At 39.5% G+C, this 22,141-nt stretch overlaps 1 protein-coding gene across 1 annotated transcript in view; it reads right to left on the bottom strand.

The window, feature by feature from the left end:
• Positions 1-6,381: 6,381 nt before the first annotated feature.
• foxo6a (forkhead box O6 a) overlaps positions 6,382-22,141 on the bottom strand; it is a 47,921-nt gene continuing 32,161 nt past the window's right edge. The window contains exon 2 of the mRNA XM_052143909.1: positions 6,382-7,821. Coding sequence (XP_051999869.1) covers positions 6,382-7,821 — 1,440 coding nt within the window. The remainder of the gene's footprint in view (positions 7,822-22,141) is intronic.

Below are 22,141 nucleotides of genomic sequence, written 5' to 3'. Positions count from 1 at the left end.
GATTGAAAAGATTAGTGTGAACAATATGTGTGAACTAAATGTTTCCTTTTGTGTTTCCAGGAAGCCACGTTGGTTTGAAATGACATGAGTCAAATCAAGTCATTTTTATTTGTATAGCGCTTTTCACAACACACATCGTTTCAAAGCAGCTTTACAGAAGATAAAACTGTAATGTCTATAATGTCTATGAGTCATCATTTTGTAATTAGATAAAATATGATTGTAAATTGTGTTTAAAAATAAGTAATTAGATAATAATTGTATTAATAACCCCAGTGAGCAAGCCTTCTGATTACCAGATTACCAGTTATGTGCTTAGACCACTACACCACCACCACTCCCTATTACCAGCAGGTAATTTCGGTGATGTTCGGTGAGGTCTGTCCTAAGTCCAAGGTTCTTGCAGTGGCATATGAAGTATCCCATGTCTTATGGTTGGAGTTGTGATCAGTTCATCCCCTGAAGTTCATCGTAATAGTCTGAAGTGATGTCTGGCTGGCACCGGCCGCATTTATTCATCATCTCTCAGCAACACTTAGCAGTGGAGTCTGACACCAAGCAGGAATGGAGCTGGATCTGTCCAGTTCTGGTGACCTCAGGATATGAATCCCGATGTTGAGACATAGTAACAAATAGAATAATATTAGAATAGATGCCATTACATTTTTTTGCAGAGTCATGATCACTGTTCCTGGTTCCGGCAGACCTAACTAAAGCAGACTAATTGTGGGTTGGAGGATAAATTAGGTGTATGTCTGGCTAAATAGATGAGTCTTTAGTCTAGACTTAAACTGAGTGAGTCTGTCTGTGTCCCAAACAGTGTTAGGGAAACATTTTCATAGTTTAGGAGCCAAATATGAAAGGATCTACCTCCTTTTGTGGATTTTGATATTCTAGGAACTATTAACAGATCATAATGTTGCGATCATAATGTTGCGATCATAATGAACGTGATGGAATATACCGTGGTAGAAGATCACTTAAATACTGCAGAGCTAGACCATTCAAAGCTTTGTACATAGATAACAGAATTTTTTAATTAATACGGAATTTAACAGGTAGCCAATGTAACGATGATAAAATGGGGCTAATATGATCATATTTCTTGGTTCTCGTCAGCAATTTGGCTGCTGCATTTTGAACCAATTGGAGTTTATTTGTTGATATTGCAGTACATCCTGCCAGTAATATGCATTACAATAATCTAGTCTTGAGGCTATGAATGCTTGAATTAATTTTTCGGCATCAGCAACAGAGAGCATGTGACGTAATTTAGCAATATTTCTCATGCTGCTCTACAAACATTGTAAATTTGATTTAAATGGACAGATTGGTATGAAATATAACACCTAAGTTCTTTGCTGTTGAAGATGATGTAACAGTACATCTAGGGGTGTGCGATATATATCGTCTACGATAATATCGCAATTGTTGTTTTAACGATATGCGAAATCACATTATTGAGTATGTAACTCATTTTCAAAAACCATTCAAAAAGCCGAATTCACTGCGTGCTGCAGCAAAGTAGTATATACTACTGCACATGAGCATTCAGATCGTGCTGTTTCACATTAGATTGCGGTGTGTATGACAGAAGTTAAAAATGAGTGAAGAAACGGCGAGAGGAGAAGATCATCAAACATCAACAATCTTGCAACCCAAGCTAGATTAAATTGCTAGACGTTGTTCGTCATCAATAGCATGGAGGTGGTTTGGTTTTGAAAGGTTAGATGCTAATGCAAACTGTGCCAAAAATTGGTTACAGTTGAAAGCAGCTCGACGACCAACCTGTTTCACCATCTTCAAACTACCCACCGCACTGAATATGAGGAATATGAAAAGCTTCGCGAGTCAACTGAACACAACACGCCTGCAGCTGACAAGGTAAAAGCAAAAAAACACACTCGTCAAACTTTGGCCGAATCGTTTAACCAAAAAAGGTTCTTACGACAAAAAAACCGACAGATGGCAAGATATAACAAACGCTGTCACCAATTACATCGCAAAAGACATGGTGCCAATTCAAGCGGTTGAGAGAGATGGTTTTAAACAACTTTTGAAGACTTTAGACCCAAGATACACACTGGCTGGGATTTTTTTTTACATATTTGACATGAATATTTACAGAAGGGTGTAATTTGTTTACAAATGCAATACTTTTTTTTTTTCTTGTGCTGTGTTTGAAAGAAGTTTGCATTTGGTGACTTTTATTACAATGTCACAAAAGCTTCTTGCTTTTATGCTGCACAGTTCACCTTTCAGCAGAGCAGTGTTTTGTATTGTTCTTACTTGAATGATTCAGTTTAAAATAATAAAGATCTCTTTTCATTCAATATATTGTTTCGATTAATAATATCAACAATCAATATTATCATGTTATGCTATTAATATGTTGTGAGAGGGAACTAGTACAATATAAGCCTTCAACAATTTTTCTTTTGAAGGATGCAAAATATTGTCTGTTTATCGTTATCTGCAAAATCCCAGCGGCTTATTTTTGGAGGTTTTTACTCCAATAATAAGTACCTCTGTTTTGTTGGAGTTGAGTAGAAGGAAATTTATGGCCATTTAGTCTTCGATTTCATTGCTACACTCTGCTAATTTGGAGAATTGTGAAATCTCATCAGGTTTTGAAGAAATATAATGTTGGTATTGTCGGCATAACAGTGGAAACTTATGCCACGATTCCTGATAATATCTCCCAGGGGAAGCATATCCAAGGAGAAAAGAAGAGGCCCTAAAACTGATCACTGTGGCACTCCATACTTAACTTTTGTTTGATTTGACAGATTTTTTATTTTTAGATGAACTATTCCTTTACCACATTATATTAAATATCATATATATTATAACCTAAAAGAATAACCCAATGCGATTATTTTTCCATGCTTCTAAATTATAACATAAATTGCATGCTTCAGACATGATAGTAATAAAATAATAAAAGTGCAGGATGTGTCCACTTTAATAAGGAAGCCATCAGGATAGATAACCATAAGTTTCTTTGATATCTGTAGTATGTCTCTCAGAGTCTTAGAGTCTTTTTCCTCTCCTCATTAGTGAGGCACTGGCAGATTTGAGTCAATTAAAAGCACACATCTCTGGCAGAAAGGGAGGAACTAAAGCTCCCTAGTGAGAAGACAATATGGCTGTACGGAGAGACGTACTCCCTCTGTGACTCCCTCAGACGGGAAGTATGACAGCTGTGACCAAACTCCAGCTTCACAGGAGATAACAAGCCTTATTAGACGCTCAGCACCCCACCACACACCACCCCCATCACGCTTGCTCTGTCTCTCTCTCTCTCTCTCTCTCTCTCTCTCTCTCTCACACACACACACACACACACACACACACACACACACACACACACACACACTCACACACATTGTGGCTATCCTTTTAAGCAGTGGTGGATTTGTACCAAATATTCAAGTGGGATAGTGTTGGCAATGTTTTTTTTTTGGGGGGGGTCTTATGGGTCATTGACAAATACAGTTGTCTAAGGTGTTAATATTAGAAATCTTTTCAAAATCTACTTTAAAACACTTGTGTCAAGTTCTCAGAAATGTAATCTTTGTATTACATTGTTTTTTTTTTTTTTACATTTTATGAAAAACCTTCCTAGCATTTCCTACTAAAAATAGTTACAACTTTAAAATTGTCATGTGGAATTACCATCAAGTAACAATTCTAATAATACTTTCTTTGTACCTTGACTACTTGAGGGTATAAACAACTTCATCATTATTTTCCAAAATGTTTTCAAATACATTTTTCAAAATAATATTTTATATATATAATATATATATATATATATATAAAAATATCAAGTTTTCCCAGGGTTACACCACATGTCAAAAATGTGCATCACTTCATTGACTCTCAGGAAACATGGCCATAATATGCACCTGTTATCCTCTGTTATTGTATTTTATGATGAATTCTGTGAAAATAATCCCCGTTATGATCACAAATAAAAATATTTTGTAGATCGCTCACCTTCTATCACAGACAAGCATTTTTTCTACTCCAATAACTGAACTAGTAAAAGCAGTTTGGGCTGTTTCTATGAAGCATGCTTAAACAGTGGTGTAACAGTTGTTCTACACACAAAAGCGTTTTATGGGCGAAACCCCATAAAAACATTTACATGATGTAACTATACACTCGTCATAGCAATATCTGACCTTTTCTTACCTCCTTAACTTCACACACACGCGTGCGCGCACACGCACACACACACACACACACAACACACACACACACACACACACACACACACAGTGTGCATTTTAGAGCAAAAAAGTAAGAGCAGAGTTTGTATTATCTTTTCATTTATTTAGTCACAAATTGATGATAAACATTCTCTTAACAAAAACAAACAAACAAACAAACAAACAAAAAAGGAATTAAATAAATAAACTTCTAAACTTCACATAAATTCTTATAAACTATAATACAATATTTTTTATATATGTTTTATTTGTACAAAATAAGAGCCAGAGCACAGTAAGAAAACATGATTTGATTTCAAACACAGAAACCAATGGAAAGAGTGACACAGAGTCAAAAAGAGTATTTTTGATGCATGACTTTCATAGTCTTAATACATTTCCCGTTTTATAGTTCAAAGTTGAATTGAGCAACCTCATAGTTTCCCCGTATCATAATGTAATACAGTATAATCTATTTAGAGTGACACTCCAGTTATAAAATCAGTCAAATAATAAATCAACAGGAGGTGGTCTATATGTGTGTATTATCATAAACTGACACAAAATGCTGCCACAACACCTAAGCAGAGGAATGGTGTTGAAAAGGGGAGATGTTCGATGGAGTAAGATGCACTTGAACTTTTGGAATAATTGTAGACCCCATTTCAATCCTATCTGCTTTACTCAAGGGGCAAAAGCAAAGAGCTTGGGAGTGAAGTATGAGCTGTAGTTATGGAAACCTCTCTCTCTCTCACTCTCTCTCTCTCTCTCTCTCTCTCTCTCTATATATATATATATCACACACACACACACACACACACACACACACACACACACACACACACACACACACACACACACACAAACTCATGGCTGAGCAGTGTATTTCACCCAGGAGAAATTGTGTATTTACTAAACCTGGTAATTGAAATGTCACTGAACCATCAGTCCAGCCTATAATCTTTCTTAGAAATAAAGGATAAAACAGGGTAATAAAAAAGAGGTCAGATTTTAATGTCAACTTTATTTCTGAACAAAATGAGCGTTGCTTGCCCATGCAAAAGTCACCTCAATGATACTAGGGTGATGTGGGTTGCCAGGGAATTGCTAGGTGGATACTAGGGTGTTCTGGAGGGTTACTAAGCATTTGCTTACTTAGCGGCTGACCCAAATCAAAAGATCCCAGCTCTAGGTCTATATGATATTCTCGTCTCTAGATAGGAGGGCTGCATTCAGTTTGCAATAATGATGCATCACTTCAGCATCAATTTGGAGATTAAAAACAACACACTGAATTTCAATCAAGCTGCTTTCAATAGAAAATTGAGGGATGGAGGGGGGGAGTTTAAATAATCTGTGATGAGAATTTAACAAGTTACCGAGGCCCACTTATGACAAAGAATATTAATTTCTTATGGTTCAGTTACTGATGAAATGAAACAAAATCTAATAACTTCATTAAGAACATCACAAGTTCAGATGTCTGATGAGTTGGCAGCTCTAGGCAATATGATAAATAATGCTACATTTCATTTGGGTGTCCTTCCATGTTATTTGCTGTCCTCGTTTATTAAAAATATGGATTTGCTTGATGCGCTTAAAGTGCTCATAGTTCAGTGTTAGGTTTTGACTGAAGAAAAAAATTAATGTTGAGCAACATATCAAAGATTGTCATCACAGTTCAGTCAACGATATTGAAGGGGGACAAAGAGAAAATATAAGAGACCGAGCAGGTTTCAATGCATGGACACACAACATAGAAATCCAAAGACAGATTTTCACAAACAAGATATAATCTTGATTTGATGAGTGTCAGCACAGTGTATTCACTCTGAATAGGGCTCTGGGTGGGACCCCACGTCTGTTGAAAAGTACATCTGTGCTGGCTCCCAACATGAGAAGCTGGTGTCCCTACCAGGCTTCTTAACTAGCTTACCAGCAAGCCTGCCTTGGTCCAACAGAATTCTGGTTGACCAGCTCTTTTTGCTGGTGTACAACATGGCTGATGCAGCAGAGAGACCAGAACCAAACCTGCATAAACCCACTTGAACCAGCCAGGAGATTATTACTGGTCCAAACTGGTCTTTTCATTAGGGAATGCTGGTTAGTGTCTAGATTGTAGTGCCTCTAGTAATATTCAAGTAAATTTCAAGGGGTATTGTGTTTATCCTGGAACCCAACTCTGTTTGTTGTGGTTCTGCTGCGTCCCTGTGAATCCAAAGCCCATGCCCATTCCCTGTGCCAATGAGGAGTCAAAATTGCAGTCATCCTCCGCTCCAGAGTCCAGAATGCCATGGAGGAGGATGGACTCCATGTCACAATCCAGGCTTCTGTGAAACATGTCCATTTCTGGTTCGGCTGGCAGCCACTCGTGAGGATAGAGCTGATGGGGGTGTTGGTACTGGTACCCTTCCCCTGCACCCTGAGATTGATGGAATGGTCCTTCAGGCATACTGTGCTGATGTGGACTGGAGTAAATGTTGAGGAGAGGGAGTGGATACGGGGCTGTTTCAAGGTGGCAGGTGTCCTGTAGTATTCCCTGCATGCCTGCAAGGTTTTGGGGGAGCGTGGTGGATGCTGGGGGATGTGCTTGGGCTTGAGGGCTGTATAGGTAAGGGGCTTTATGAATGTATGACTGCATGTGTCCATCACTGGGTTGAGAGTGCACTGCTGCATGGTGATGGTCTTGGCTCAATCTTTGAATTATGTTGTGGCCGTGAGATGGTTTGGAGGAAGAGTCAGGAGCAGGAGCATTATTGTGACCATGCTGACTACTGCTGGATCTTGCCCTATTGCCTTGAGCAACCATCATGGAGTGGACTAAATTCTCCTTCCCCAGCATCTTGTCCTTGACACTGAACTGGGGTCCTCTGGTCAGCAGACTCTGCAAGGTTCTGGAGCTTGTGTAGGCTTGCATACTACCAGAGAAGTATGTGCTCTCCTCAAAAGTCTGCATGGAGGGATGAGGGAGAAGCATGCCCACACTTGGTTGGCCATAAGCTGAGTCGCAGCTGGAGCCCTGGCTTTTTGAATCGCTGTTGAAGTGATAGGAAGGGTGTTGAAGGCCCATTGGCTGGTGCTGTTGGTAGCTAATGGTTGCCCTGAGATCTGCATTGCAGTGGGATGCAGGTGAGTGGGCACTGGAGGGACTGGAGTAAAGGCATGGAGACGTGGAGCAAGATAACCTTACCTCCTCAGGCTCTCCCAGTTCGACCTCAGCTAGGATGGGTGACAGGCAACCACTAAGAGTTGAAGCTGAAGAGCTGGCATGTGAATGGAGATCCTTCCAGGTGTGAAAGTCCTCCCTATCCACTGCCCCACCAGTCCCAGACGTTGTAGTGGGACTGCAATGCTCTGGAGAGCTACAGAATCCCACCGGTGGCTCTGCAACCTGCTTGGCTTTCCCAGGATTCCTCTTACGACTCACTTGCCGTTTGCTCTTTAAGTACTTGGTGCTGTTGTCCATGGAGGCGGCTCGGCGGCGGAGGGCTTTTCCCAACTTACCTCCCTCAGGATTAAGCATCCACCAGGAACTCTTGCCCGTTCCCTCATTTTGCACACGGATGAAGCGTGTGTGCAGGGACAGATTGTGGCGGATAGAGTTCTAGAATTAAGAGTGGAAAAGGAAAAAAGAACTCAGTGTTAGAACAGTATTCTTATGGCAGGAAGTCCATTCATTAAAAATCATGACCTCAACTCGATTGAGATTCTTTGGCATGACCTCGAGAGCACTTCACATCAGACATCCCAAGAACATTGCTAAATTGAAAGAATTTTGTCAAGAGGAATTGTGCAAAATTCCTCCTGACTGTTATGCAGGTCTGATCAGCAATTACAGGAAACATTTGGAGGAGGTTATGGCTGCCAATAGAGGGGTAAACCAATTATTTAATCCAAGGGTTCACATGCTTTTTGTGCCCTGCACAGTGCATTTTTACACTGTGATAAAGATAATGAACAGTAGATAAAACATTTATTTACGTAAATTAAGACAAATAACTGTGTTCAATGAACCATAGGAATAAATGCAACAAATCTGATTTCCCATGAGTGTTTGGAATGCATTTGGTGTAATCGCCAACACTGGGCAGCAGCATTGCTACAAGTATTTGCTTAACTAGAGTTCTTTTCTCAGTAGCATGGCAGATTGCAGTTTTTAAAAGCTTCTCAGTAGCTAAGCTAATTCATTGATTTATTTAGGTAGCACAGTCAAACACTGCACTGCATAAAAACAAACATTTTCCTTACAATATTTTAGCAATCAAGTCCTGTACTTTATTCTCTGTCAGCTCTTTAGAATCAGAATTAGCAATGTTCGATTCGAGAAGGAACTACTCTTTTGAGTCACTTTTTCTCAATGAATCGGCACACTGGTTAGCAAAATGGTCTGAATCAGTTCGCAAACTGGTCTGAATCAGTCGAACAACTAACTTGCTCACTGAATCAGTTGGAGCAGTGTCTCACTCAGTAAAACAGTAACAGGTTGATACTAGGAATGTACATTTTCAGAAATGTTAATAATCGATTGTCATGAAAATTAACAATCAATTAATAAATATATCATAAATAATACCTCTAAGAACATGTGGAGGGCTTGAAATAATATGTGCATGTGAGCCTATTTTTAAAAAACCATTTAAATAAATATGCTTAAGGAATGCGAGTATTGGTATTTTCCTCCTAAAATGTTTTATGTTCAGTGTATTTTAATACATTTAGGCTATGCTTAGTATAAATTTGTGAATTGTTTAATTTACCATTAATGTATTACTGTTAATAATAACTTGTATAAAAGATACAGATTCAGGTTCATTAAAACTTAACATTGTGCATCGTGGGATATTTCAGACTATTTTTAATTTGAATTTAAGTGAAATAATAATACAAAATCAGTTTAACCTAGTGCATCAGTTTTGTGTTAACTCTCTCTCTCTCTCTCTCTCTCACACACACACACACACACACACACACACACACATGCACACACACACACACACACACACACACACACACACACACACACACACACACACACACACATACACACACATGTTGTGTTTCCATGTTTTATGGGGACTTTCCATAGACATAATGGTTTTTATACTGTACAAACTTTATATTCTATCCCCTAAACCTAACACAACTCCTAAACCTAACCCTCACAGAAAACCTTCTGCATTTTTACATTTTCAAAAAACATAATTTAGTATGATTTATAAGCTGTTCTCCTCATGGGGACCGACAAAATGTCCCCACAAGGTCAAAAATTTCGGGTTTTACTATCCTTATGGGGACATTTGGTCCCCACAAAGTGATAAATACATGCTCACACACACACACACACACACACACACACACACACACACACACACACACACACACACACACACACACACACACACACACACACACACACACACACACACTCCCTCTGTGTGTGTGCCCTGTTTATTCCCTGGTATTAAGATGCATTAAGATGCATATTAACAGTCATCATTGCCATTTACACCTGGTAACATGTATTTCATTGACCAATTGTGTTCGTATTACAAGTAGGGGGTCTCTGATTTCATGACTGCACACATCAATCAATATGTCAGTGTGTTAAAGCTTGATAATAAAGTGCAAAAAAGTATAATAGCAAAAAGTGCCGCATCGTTTCTGCCAATTATACGTGCATTTAGTAGAAGTGCAAACATTGCATTTAGAGCTGTAAATGTATTAAATGAGCTTCACAGATGTCACAGTGTGCTTTTCATCTGTGACACGTTATGTTGATATCAGGAACACTGACAAAAGTTCTGTGATCTTGTGCATGTACAGTTTGTATGAGCTTTACATTTTGTTTTTGAAAGGTAGAACTTTCACCCTACAACTCAAGCATGAGGAGTCAAAATATATCATATAGGCCTATCCACTGTCATGTATATATAATGGAAGCTACGCCCTGATAGTAGTTCTAGTACTTATAATATGAAAACAAGTATGATGGATAAAAAAAGATCATGAAGTTTTTTTCTAGTGCAACCTCTGAACATGTTGCCTCACACAAACATCCCTAACAATATAATCTCAGCACAAAACACCACTAAAATGTGAACATCCACATCAAAAGCTTGTTACCGTTAAGGCAATTAGTCAAAAACTGTGCACATTATTTCACTAACTTGCATGACCAGCATTACAAAACTATTTAAAACAAAAGACTCTCAATATTTTGCAGTCCCATTTACTCGTGCTTCCTCACTTTTGTCGATGATGTGAGGGCAGATTGCAGGGATCAAATATGTTTGGGTTGCCTTCCTTCTTCCACTTAGGTAGGTTGCCATAGCTAAATTAGTTGGATTTCCCATGGTTGACAAAAAGAGCTCTCTTCTACAGTTTTATTTACTGATGCATCTTTGTTTCTGCTCCTCCACCCTTCACTCTGGGCAATGTGTCCCAAAGGTACACACAAGCACCATGCGACTCATCATGATACCATTTGCCTTCCATCTGTCTGCTCAAAATACACCCAACCTGCTTGTTTGTATATGCTGGAACCCCTTACATTGACCTCTGTTCACTAGCCATCTCCACCAATCCACCATAGTCCACTATCTGACTAAACAGCCTTTGACACAACCCGCTGCCTTCTCACCAGTAGTCACTGGTCAGAAGAGGACTACTCCTCAAGTCATGACTTTTTCCATGGTTTCTTTCACACATTTTGTCTTTCCACCCCATTATTTAAGACCTTTTGTTGTATCATCTAAGATATTGAAGTCTTTTTATCTTATGTTGTCTTAGACTATCTAAAGAAATATCAGCAGGTGATGGAAGACCAGATGGAAAACATTTTTTAAATAAAGTCATTTGAATTGAATTATCACTGAAGCGACACCTCATAAAATGTATCATTTAAGTGCGCAAGCGAGGAATGTTCCATTAGATTGATGTAAAAAATCACATTAAATCTGACCTGGCTTTTCAGAATGAAGACACATTGGAAAACTTCAAATACGTATCTGATTTATTTCCACATGAAAGTGGCCCAGATCAAATTTGAAAATGTCAGATTTATAGCGCTTTTGACTTTCACGCTGTCATCCAATAAACAGATCTGCGTCACATGTGATATCTGATTTGGGCATATTCAGCTGTGGTGTGAACGTAGCCTAAATGATGTCGATTGAGCTTAACTTACATTGAACCCGGAACATTCCTTTAAGTATATGGTTTAAAACGTTTTTACCTTAATTTATATTATTTTTTTCATTACTTGTTTAATTTCACTTCTATCTAAATGTTATCATTGCAGTTTGTCTGAAAGAACACAAAACACTTGGATGTCTTACGCAGGATTTACACGTGGTCAGTAGCAGGTAGGGGTGCAAATCACAATTTCAGCACGATACAGTCTTATATCGGTTCTCTTAGACAGTGATCCGATGTTTGCCGACAGCTCAGAGTCTGCTGCGATGTGATTTCAATTCAATTCAGGGGCCTGTGTTCGATATTACGATATTATGTGCCTATTTGAGACAATTAATTACATTTATCTCATAAATGCAACCACAAATAATTTGAATATTTTATTGAGCTCTCTGAAAAGTGCAAATCCAGTATCTATCCACATTGGGAGATCCAGAACAAAATAAGGTACTTCAGTTGTTGAATAAAATAATACAGCAAATGAAATAATATATAAAATGTGGTGATGTGGACAGTTAATCCATCAACGTGTACTACCTCGTTGGCTTTCGTTGTTGCACAATGTCTCCGTGTTTTTATCTGCATCTTCTGCTGAATGCTACAACTTCCACAGCTGTAATGAAAAATTCTGTTACAGTTTACTGTGATAAATGTTAGTAAGGGTGTTTATCATGGATGTGAAAAGTCAGGGAAGGTGTTTTCTCTTTCCCTCGTCTGTGCTGTACAAAATATTGCAGTTTATATTGGTTGAATGGCTCCACAACACTTTGAAACAGAAAATTCCCATGTAGAATTCAAATGTGTTGGATCCTGCACGATACAGAGGGAAGTCAGATTTATAAGTGCAGACCATTTACCAATAGAGAATTTTTTAGATTGTCTTTACCAATTATCACAGATTGTTACCGAACCATTTTTACAACAAAACATTTACAGGTCAGAAGAAACATATGACATATATATGGCCTGGCAGAGCACAATGATCTGAATTTCTCCACTGGTTGGCAAAGCAGAAAATGACTGACCACAGAAAAATATTGTTGAGATTAGAAGTCGACCGATATTGGATTTTGCATATACTGATAAATAGTGTAGTGGGAAAAGCTGATAACTGGTAATCAGTCAATAGCTTTTAAAATCAATTTATTAAATGTGTTTATTTTATTTAACTTGGCTGCCACAAGGGGAATAAACTATTTGGGGAAGTATCTGCATTCATTTCTGCTGATAATGATAGTTTCAAAAGTAGCTTTTGGCACAGATTAATTGGCAAAACCAATGGTAAACCTCTAGTTGAGATATGTGGACTTCAGTAATAATGAGGCTGTGATAAGCAGGGAGTGCCATGTAAAAAAAGATGATAAACAAATGTGGTTTAGTTTAGTGTTTAAATTATGTACCAAATTCACACAATACAACCACATCAAGCCCACAAACCTTGTAAAATCGCTTCTCAGAATTAAATCGAACAATAATGGCATTAACACACCTAAGACAAGAAAACCTTTCCTGGTTCATAGTCTGTTTAAAGAGTAATGGAAGAACCAGATAATTCTTGGCAGGCTGTGTGTTGATTGTGAACGGATTGTGTTTCCCGTAGGAACTGTTGCAGATGAGAGGCTGCATGTGGGTGTGGGTGCTAGCCAGCGTGGGTAGACAGTTATAAATTGATTTACCAGATTAGATGAGCATCTGAGAGGCAGATAGGAGATCTGAAAATTCAGAGCCATGTGCCTGTTTGGCTCGACCTTATTTGCAGAACAGACGTGGGTTCGTCCTGGGATCCCCCTTTCAACAGCCCACCCAAAATCTGCTCAGAACACGTCACAATCCTGTCATGAGAATCTCTCTGGAAAAAGGTCTCCAGATATTTCAACTCATCCAGGGGCAGAACTAGGGGATGAACCGAAGCTTTGCTACTCCATTTGCAATTGCCGATTTGGTCATTTTTTGTCTTGGGCACAATTTTGTTTATTAGAGGTGGAACCATCTCTGTACAACCGCAACACACAGGAGACAACATGTGTGCACACCAAGGTTTTTTCATAAAATAGTTTATTATGTTTCCAGGATTGTAGATTATTCAAGTTTATGAGACGTTACAGACATTACATCAGAAATGATCATAATTAATTCTGATACAAATTAATGTCCAGCATCATCCAATCACTGCCAACCATGTTAAAATAAAATGATCCATTATAAATTGTGAATCTATGTACTGATTATCATTGTCCCATATCTGTCAAACATGTTGAGTGATCCAAACATCACTGAGCCTGAAACTGAACTTCTGATCAGATTTTAGGATTGAATGCACTTAACTGCATAGAGAGCTATAGTATGCTCCCTTGCTCCCTATTTAGTGAATGACTTAACCTCCAGTGTGCTGTCTGCCTGAACTGATCTCAGAACAGTTTGAAATGCACCTCATTTTCATCCTTACTCCATATAAAGCCTCTGAAAGACAAATGTTGAATCTATTGTATGAGCCCATTTATTCTCAATGCACAGTAAATATAGGAATGCATTTATTAATGTTAATGAATAGAATCATATTGCGATAACAAAATTAAACATAACAAAATGTATATAAATGAAGCAAAATGACCCACAGATGTGTTAGAGTTGAAAATTATTCAAAATAATGAACATGTTTTTGGAACGTCTGTCAGAAAACCGCTTCACAGCACTCATCCGAGTACTTCATGTTTATCAGCGCGCCAAAACAAAAGCTGCTTTAAACCATATTTAAAGCAGCATATCAAATGAAACTAGAGACGCTACTCTTTACAACCAAACAAGTTTCAATGAAAAAACATAAAGAGTTTTCTTTACAGAGGCACTTTTGTTGGCGCTGTGTGGTAGAAGCGCTTCTAGGAAATCGACGGCATGCAGTTGTGTCATGTGACTTGGTGCAGCAGAAGTTAACCATTTAAAAGACAGTCTAGAGTCTTGTGAACAGTATTCAGTCCATTTTATTAATTTAAATTATGTGTTATGTTTAACAAAGCCAAAATACAACATCCACGCATGAGGATGCGGGGGTCACATGAGGTTAAGGTGTAACATTATTTGGGTGTACTACTGAAATGATGCAAGTTCTACATCTATTTAAAAGGGATGCTGTTAATTCATTAATATTGTAAATTTCAGTGTCTACAAACATACAAAAAAGTACGTTCAAGAACCAAACATTACCTAGAAATACGTGCAAATACTGTAACTATAAAATACTAATAAGATCACATTGTAAGCTGTACTCCCTGTCAGAGACTGTTTTTCCACATAGGTGGAGGTGGATTTGAATAAATCGCGACCCTCATTCACTTTACATACAAAAGGAGACAAGAAACAATAAGACAAATGGAGGCGGCATTTTGCATAATCTCATTCACAGCAATAAAAATCTAATTTCCTGTATGCTAAAGGTCACTGCACACCTCTAATCACAATTTAATACATTCACTGTTCAATTTAATTCCACCACAAAAAATAAATAAAAATGAGATGCATGTTCGGCATGCAAAATGGACAGAATCATCTTTTTAATTGGTCTCGAGAATGAGATATTGCTGAATTTAAACATGTAGACATCCATTTGTAGGCATGCCAACATTGTCATGTATGTGCTGTACTCTGAATATCAGTGCAAAAATCCTTGCATGATGTGCACATACTGTAAGTATGTTCGTGATGACAAAGTCAGAGCTTTTAAATTCAGTCGCCCATAAATAAATCAAGCTCATATGCTTTCAAGGCCATATTCAGGCCTGGACACACATGTAGGACATGCCCCAGTCACGCTATGTTGAGTAGTAATTTATACACACACATTTGCCCACTTGGCACACTGGGCACATTGTACTAAGCGACCAGTTGCTAAGGAGACCCATGGGAAAGGGAGGGTTCTTGTTGCCATAGCAGCCATTTTTTACTCTCAACCAGCTTCCCTTTCCCATGGAGGTGGCACGGGTGAGTTTAGGGGGGAGGGGCTGGAATTTATGAGATTATACTCAAGAAGACAGTGAGAGATAGGGTTGCCAAAAACAATGGAATTTGAAAAGATCACTAAACAATTACTAAACTAGTTAGAGTAAGAACAGATTTTGAAACACACTGCTCATTAAATGTGTCAGAGTTACCTCATTAGAACAAATGTAATGGAGTCAAAAAGTGCTGTAATAGATATTTATAATAGATGGTTAGAAAGAAAGAGATAATTTTAATGTTGTACATGATCAGGTCCAATTGTGTCAGGGATCGAATCTAGGGCATTGAATCTAAGCACAAATGCAACATGTCAAGCAGAATTATCCGTTATTTTAGTGGATTTCCTGTATTGAAGGAGCTTCAGGTGTTTGTGTATCTCATATGTGTTGATATCAGACACACTAAAGAAGATCCATGAAGCGCTCTTAATTGTGTATGTACAGGACGGATTAAAATGCGATCAGGACACTGAAAACTCAATATGCGTTTCACATCCCTGATCTCAGTAAAAATGTTTTTTACCATATTCGTATATGGTTTCGTTGACCCGATCACAAAATGTTTTAGACCCCGTTTAGACCTGTATTTAGGGCTGACCACATGTGATTGGATCACCCAAAACTCATCTTAATACCAGATGGAAACGGGGTAATTAAGTGCTCTAATCCAGAATCACTTCAAAAACTGTCTCTCAGCAGAGTAGAACTGAATCAATATAATTTTTACAGTCCTTTCTTAACATAGTAATACCTGACATGTCTGTTAAATCTAACTCCCTTGTTTAGATCTCAGATTTCCATCCTGATCTCATCAGATGTATGACTGTGGCAACATTACATGGTTGATTACACATTTCATTGCAGTTTCAAAGTGAAATGTCCACTGTGTGGCGCTAAAAGTGAGTTAAATGTTCACCCAAAACAACAAGGTTAATGCTCTATTGAGTTTTATGTCAACAAAACTTGCCTTTCTTCCCTAAACCTTAAACTTAAACCTAAGTGATAGTGTCATAAAATGCAAATGTGTGATAAAAACACAATTGGTGAAGCAACCATGTCATTTTTGTGCTGTTTCTATGACACATTTCATATTTCACATTTCAACTGCAGGCTCTTCAGGACTCATACCCTGATCATTTGCATCACAAGTATAATGATTTATCAGTTGGACTTAAGTATGATTGTACTTTAACAAGCTTGTAAATGTAGTTGGTTATGTAATGCAAACATTAATATGTATCACCTTACAAGCCATGTGTTTTAGTAAAAGTTTTTAGACATCATAAGAAAAGTGTTTATGATAATAATAATCAGTAATTATCCTCATGATTTGTGAGAGAGTGAATAAAAAGTAATTGTTGTTGTAGCGCCTCTAGTGTTAATTTCACCAGATAATTGCCGCATTGCATGCAATGAGCCATGTAAAATAATTTCAGAAAAATGTAGGTAGAGTAACGTGATTTTACGAGACCAGTTTGCTGATTTCAGGAGTAAAGAATGGATATGAGGTGAGGATCACCCCTTCTGAAGACCAATGTTTAGATAACAATCCTGCAAGCCATTTCCAGAAAAAAGACCTCAATTAAGTCACGTTGAGTTAAATCTGATAGTGAACTTGTACAAGAGAGAATCAGTAAGAAACAGAGAGAGTTGGGAGTGTTGGGGAAGTGAGTAGGGAAAGACAGAGAGCAGAGGCTTTCAGAGGTAGAGGACAGAAAGAGATGCATTCAGCTCTGAAATACTGGACAAGATAAACTGAAATATTAATGTGCACTCCAGCTCAGACTGCTGAGTCCAATGTCTGGAGTAAAAGCTCTAATGAGATACTGCACGAGTGGCTGATGGATGTCTTGAGCTGGAAGTGATTTGTGGTACACTGAGATATCACTGAAATACAGTAGTGGCCAAAAATATTAGCACCCTTGATAAATATGAGCAAAGAAGGCTGTTTGATTATCCATTTGATCTTTCTTTAAAAAAATGCACAAATCTAACCTTTAACTGATGTAAAACAATTGCAACAAGGGAAATGTCACATTATTAAATACATATTTTTCTCCAAAATGTATTGGCCATCACAGCTCTGAGTTTTCTCTTTTAATGCCTAGTGGGGTTGGAGAACACATGGCAAGGGATCCTTCAAATTCAGAGGTCCATGTTGGTGTGACTCTCCTCTTCAGTTCACCCCACATATTTTCTATGGAGTTCAGGTCAGGGGACTGGGATGGCCATGGCAGAACCTTGATTTTGTGGTTAGTGAACCATTTTTGTGTTGATTTTGATGTGTGTTTTGGATCATTGTCCTGCTAGAATTTCCAACCAGGGCCCATTGTAAGCTTTCTGGCAGAAGCAGTCAGGTTTTGATTTTTTATCAGTTGATATTTGACAGAGTCCATGATGCCATGTATCCGAACAAGTCCAGGACCTCTGGCAGAAAAATAGCCCCACAATATTAAAGATCCAGCACCACAATTAACTGTGGGCATTGGGTACTCCATCTCTGTGTGCGCCAAAACCATCTCTGGTGTTTGCTGCCAAAAATCTGTTTTTTTGTTTCATCTGACCATAAAAACCAGTCCAATTTGAAGCTCCAGTAGTGTCTGGCAAACTGAAGACACTTCAATTTGTTGTTGGATGAGAACAACTTGTGGTGATGTAGGTGATGTCTGATTTTTCTGACTTTCTGTCCCCAAGACGCAACTAATTTCTGCAATTCTCCAGCTGTGATCCTTGGAGATTCTTCAGCCACTTGAACTATCCTCACTGTGCGTGGAGACAATTTAGACACACGTCCTTTTCCAGACCGATTCTTAAGATCTCCAGTTGATTGGAACTTGTGCCAGAAACCAGAAACATTGATCATGATTTATATCTCTGCAATAAATTGAATGGCATCTATGCTTATATTATTTAATTTGTTTCCCTGTCTCGACCTCTGACTCCTATCCTGAGGTCACCAGAACCGGCTGGATCCAGCTCCATTCATGCTTCGTGTTGGACTCCACTGCTACGTGTCGCTGAATGATGATGACTAAATGCAGCCGGTGCCAGCCAAACATCACTTCAGTCTATTATGATGGGCTTCAGAGGATTAACTGATGCCAACTCTAATCATAAGTGTTACGACCTGTGTTTATGTAGCTAATTGTTTTCTCTATTGCTCTGTCTTTTTCTTTTTTCTCTCTCTCTTGTTTTTTTTTGTTTTTCTGATTTCTAATAGGTTGTCCAATGATCGGGGTGCACGAACGCCATTGGTTGTCCAGTCAGGGCGTGGTCTTTATAAGGACGCTGCTGGCACTTGTCTGGGAGCTCATTCTTGGTTCGGTCGCACGTGGGTTGAGAGCTCCGGAATCCCTCCTCCGGCCGATGATCAAATTGTGTATTAGAAACTTTATTTAGTTCAAGTGAACGTGCATCTTGTGATAACCTTTGAGCCGTTCTCCTAAGGTCTAAACCATCTTAACAGTGTGGAGCGTAGGGGTGTCCTGCCTTGTTTATTTTGTAATTGTTTGATCTCTATTTTTTGGGCAGGGAGTTAGGTAAGATAAATGTATTTTCTTTTGATATTTGAGTAGGTTATTAATTTTCCCTTTTACTTTCTATATTCGTTTTGTTTGTTATTTTGGCCTTTTGGACACCTTGAAGATTTGCTCTTTATTTCACTTGTTATTCTTTAATAAATTACTTACTTTTTGCTTCAATTTTGTGCATGAGTTTTTGGTTGTCGACCGGAGTGATGCGTTCTGGGATTCCATTTCCACAACCCAATAATTATTTGTTGCGCCTCTTTGGTGATTTGTATTCCCCTAGAGCCGGGGCGTAATAATAATATATGGGGGATACTACATATGCCATTGTCTGAACCTTGGATTTAGGATGGACCACACCGAAACTCACCGAAATTACCGGCCAGTTTGAACTGCGTTTCACATCCCTGATCTCTGCCTGCATCACCTCGGTTTATTGATGGACTACGATCTTGAAATGGAATGCATACAAAAATTGCCAACAAAAGCCTTCATCAGCCAATTAACAAGGACAATTGCATCAATGTGAATTTCTGCAGTTAATACAGGATGGACTTCAAAGACATTGGTCATTAATCTTACAGTTCAAACAAAATCGATGTTTAAACACTGACCCTTAACACTTACTTAGTTTAATAATTTTAAACCATGACTTTAACTATACAGAAGTAATATTTACATTATATTCATGATGTTAGTCAGAGGGGAACTGCCCCCCACAGTGAGTCTGGCTTCTCCCAAGGTTATTTTTCCTCCATTAATCAACATCTTATGGAGTTTTGTGTTCCTTGCCACAGTCGCTTTCAGCTTATAAATACAATTATTATTGAATTACTTGTTTTTAAACACGATTAACAATCGTATTTTATCTAATGACACAATGATGATTAATCAACATTATAGACATTACAGTTTTATCATCTGTTAATGCCTGATCTTTTGTAAAGCTGCTTTGAAACGATGTGTGTTGTGAAAGGCGCTATAAAAATAAAATTGACTTGACTTGACTTTGGATATTTTGTTATTGCCACTTCCAATTTTGTAAAGCTCAACAACCTTTTGCTGCACATCCGAACTATATTCTTTAGTCTAACCCACTGTAATTGATGATTAAGGGAATTTGGCCTGTGTGCTACCACATATTTATACCCCTGTGAAACAGGAAGTCATGGCTGAACAATTTCATGTTCCTTGTCACCCAGGTGTACAAAAAAAATTAAAATATGAATGGGAATATACTTCAGTTCCCTATCTGTCACTCACTCGACATTGTGTCGATGAAGTGACACTAGGGTTTGCCCTTGGGATCCCCAAACATCCAATGGGAATTGGCGAGTGGAATTTGCATGCACTCCCCCAGACATACAGGTATAAAAGGAGCTGGCTTGCATCCACTAATTCACATACATTCACCTCTACAAAAGCTGTTGCATTACAGCGGCTTCTCCCCCTCTTGCACTGGTTGAGTGCAGAGAATGCCCCTGAGCCCTTCAGCAGCCTAAAAGAGTATATTCTTCCTCTAAAACAGTATATTTCGCTTCTAAAAAAGTGGCACTCACAGAGAGCATCTTTTTAAAGATACCTTTCCTTTTGTGTATATTTCCTGGTTGCAATCGTTACCTCTCCGCTTCCCATGGCCACGATTGCTGTCTCACGTGCTTGGGCACTGCCCAAGTGTGGACAGCATTCACGGACGGATCATGTTCTCCATGTTCTCTATAATAGCGACATTGCGGTCGTGGCTTTCCTCAGCGGGAAAGCCACCCCAGTGGATCCCTGCCGCGGTCCTTATACATACGGCTTTGAGGCTACGTCAGTTAGCACTTGGAGCGATTTGTGAATTTCAATTGGAACCCCTCCGCCGGGTAGCCCCTCACAGACCTCCCATTTGCTGGCTCATCTCATGGTGAGTTTGCAATCTTATTCCTGGCTTGCGAAGCAGATGACTCTCAGACAGACGATGTCCACCTTGGTGGTCCAGGAGACGACCTATAGCTCAGCTTGGTCAAGATGAGGGTGGCTTACAAGGCACTGTTCCTTGAATCCCCATATTCCAGGTTAGCCTATTCAGCGACACGTTGAGGACTTTGCCCAGCAGTTCTCGGTGGTTAAGCAGCAGACGGAGGCTATTCAGCACAACCTGCTGAAGGTCCCGCACATCGTCTGCTCGTCGCCAAGGGCGTCCCCCTGCAGCAGCAACACCGGCTCTGCCACAGCCCGTCCCAGTAGGCCGGCCCCGGTGTGGAGCCACCCGCAGAAAGCAGACGCCACCCATCTCACGGCCAGCCACCAATAACCCAAAAAGGCTTCAAAGCACCCCTGAGATGGGTGACACTGGGAGCCATGAATCCACGGCACAGGAGCTGGTAAGCAGACCACTCCATCCCCTGGTGGAAGGCAGGGTGGAAAATCCTTATTTACCTTTTCTGTTGATTTACCCACATTTTCAACAAAAGAGCAGTTTCCTCACATCCTGGGCCACACATTCAGTGTCCATGGCCATCATTATCATGATCGCCGGGCAACATTCCTTGCAGACCTGTTTGATTACCGGGAATCCACCCAATGCCCGCTCTGGTGTTCTCTGACTGAGGCTCCCCTCAGCACAGATGCACTGTCACATAGCTGGCCCATGGGGCTGTGCAAGTAGTCCCCCCAGTGAGCCTAGTTGCACAGACGTTGTGCAAGGTCAGGGAGGACAAGGAGCAGGTTATCCTAGTAACAACCTACTGGCCACCCAGACTTGGTTCTCAGACCTCACGCTACTCGCAACAGCCCCACCCTGACGAATTCCCCTGAGGATGGACCTTCTTTCTCAGGGATGGGGCACCATCTGGCACCCGCAACTAGACCTATGGAACCTCCACGTCTGGCCCTTGAATGGGACACGGAAGACCTATGTGGCCTACTATCCGCAGTGGTAGACATGATTACTCAGGCCAGGGCTCCCTCTACGAGGTGCCTGTATGCCTTGAAGTGGCGTCTGTTTGCTAAGTGGTGTTCTTCCAGACATGAAGACCCCCAAAGATGCGCAGTCAGATCAGTGCTTTCCTTCTTGCAGGAGATGCTGGAGGGGCGGCTTTCCGCCTCCACTCTGAAGTGTATGTAGCTGCTATTTCGGTGCACCACGATGCAGTAGATGGTAAGTGTTTAGGGAAGCATGACTTTATCATAAATTGATCATCCTGAGGTGCTAGGAAGTTGAATCCCC

The sequence above is a fragment of the Xyrauchen texanus genome, chromosome 15 (assembly GCF_025860055.1).
Source record: "Xyrauchen texanus isolate HMW12.3.18 chromosome 15, RBS_HiC_50CHRs, whole genome shotgun sequence".
NCBI classification, from domain to species: domain Eukaryota; kingdom Metazoa; phylum Chordata; class Actinopteri; order Cypriniformes; family Catostomidae; genus Xyrauchen; species Xyrauchen texanus.
This window is presented reverse-complemented; position numbering and strand designations above follow the sequence as displayed.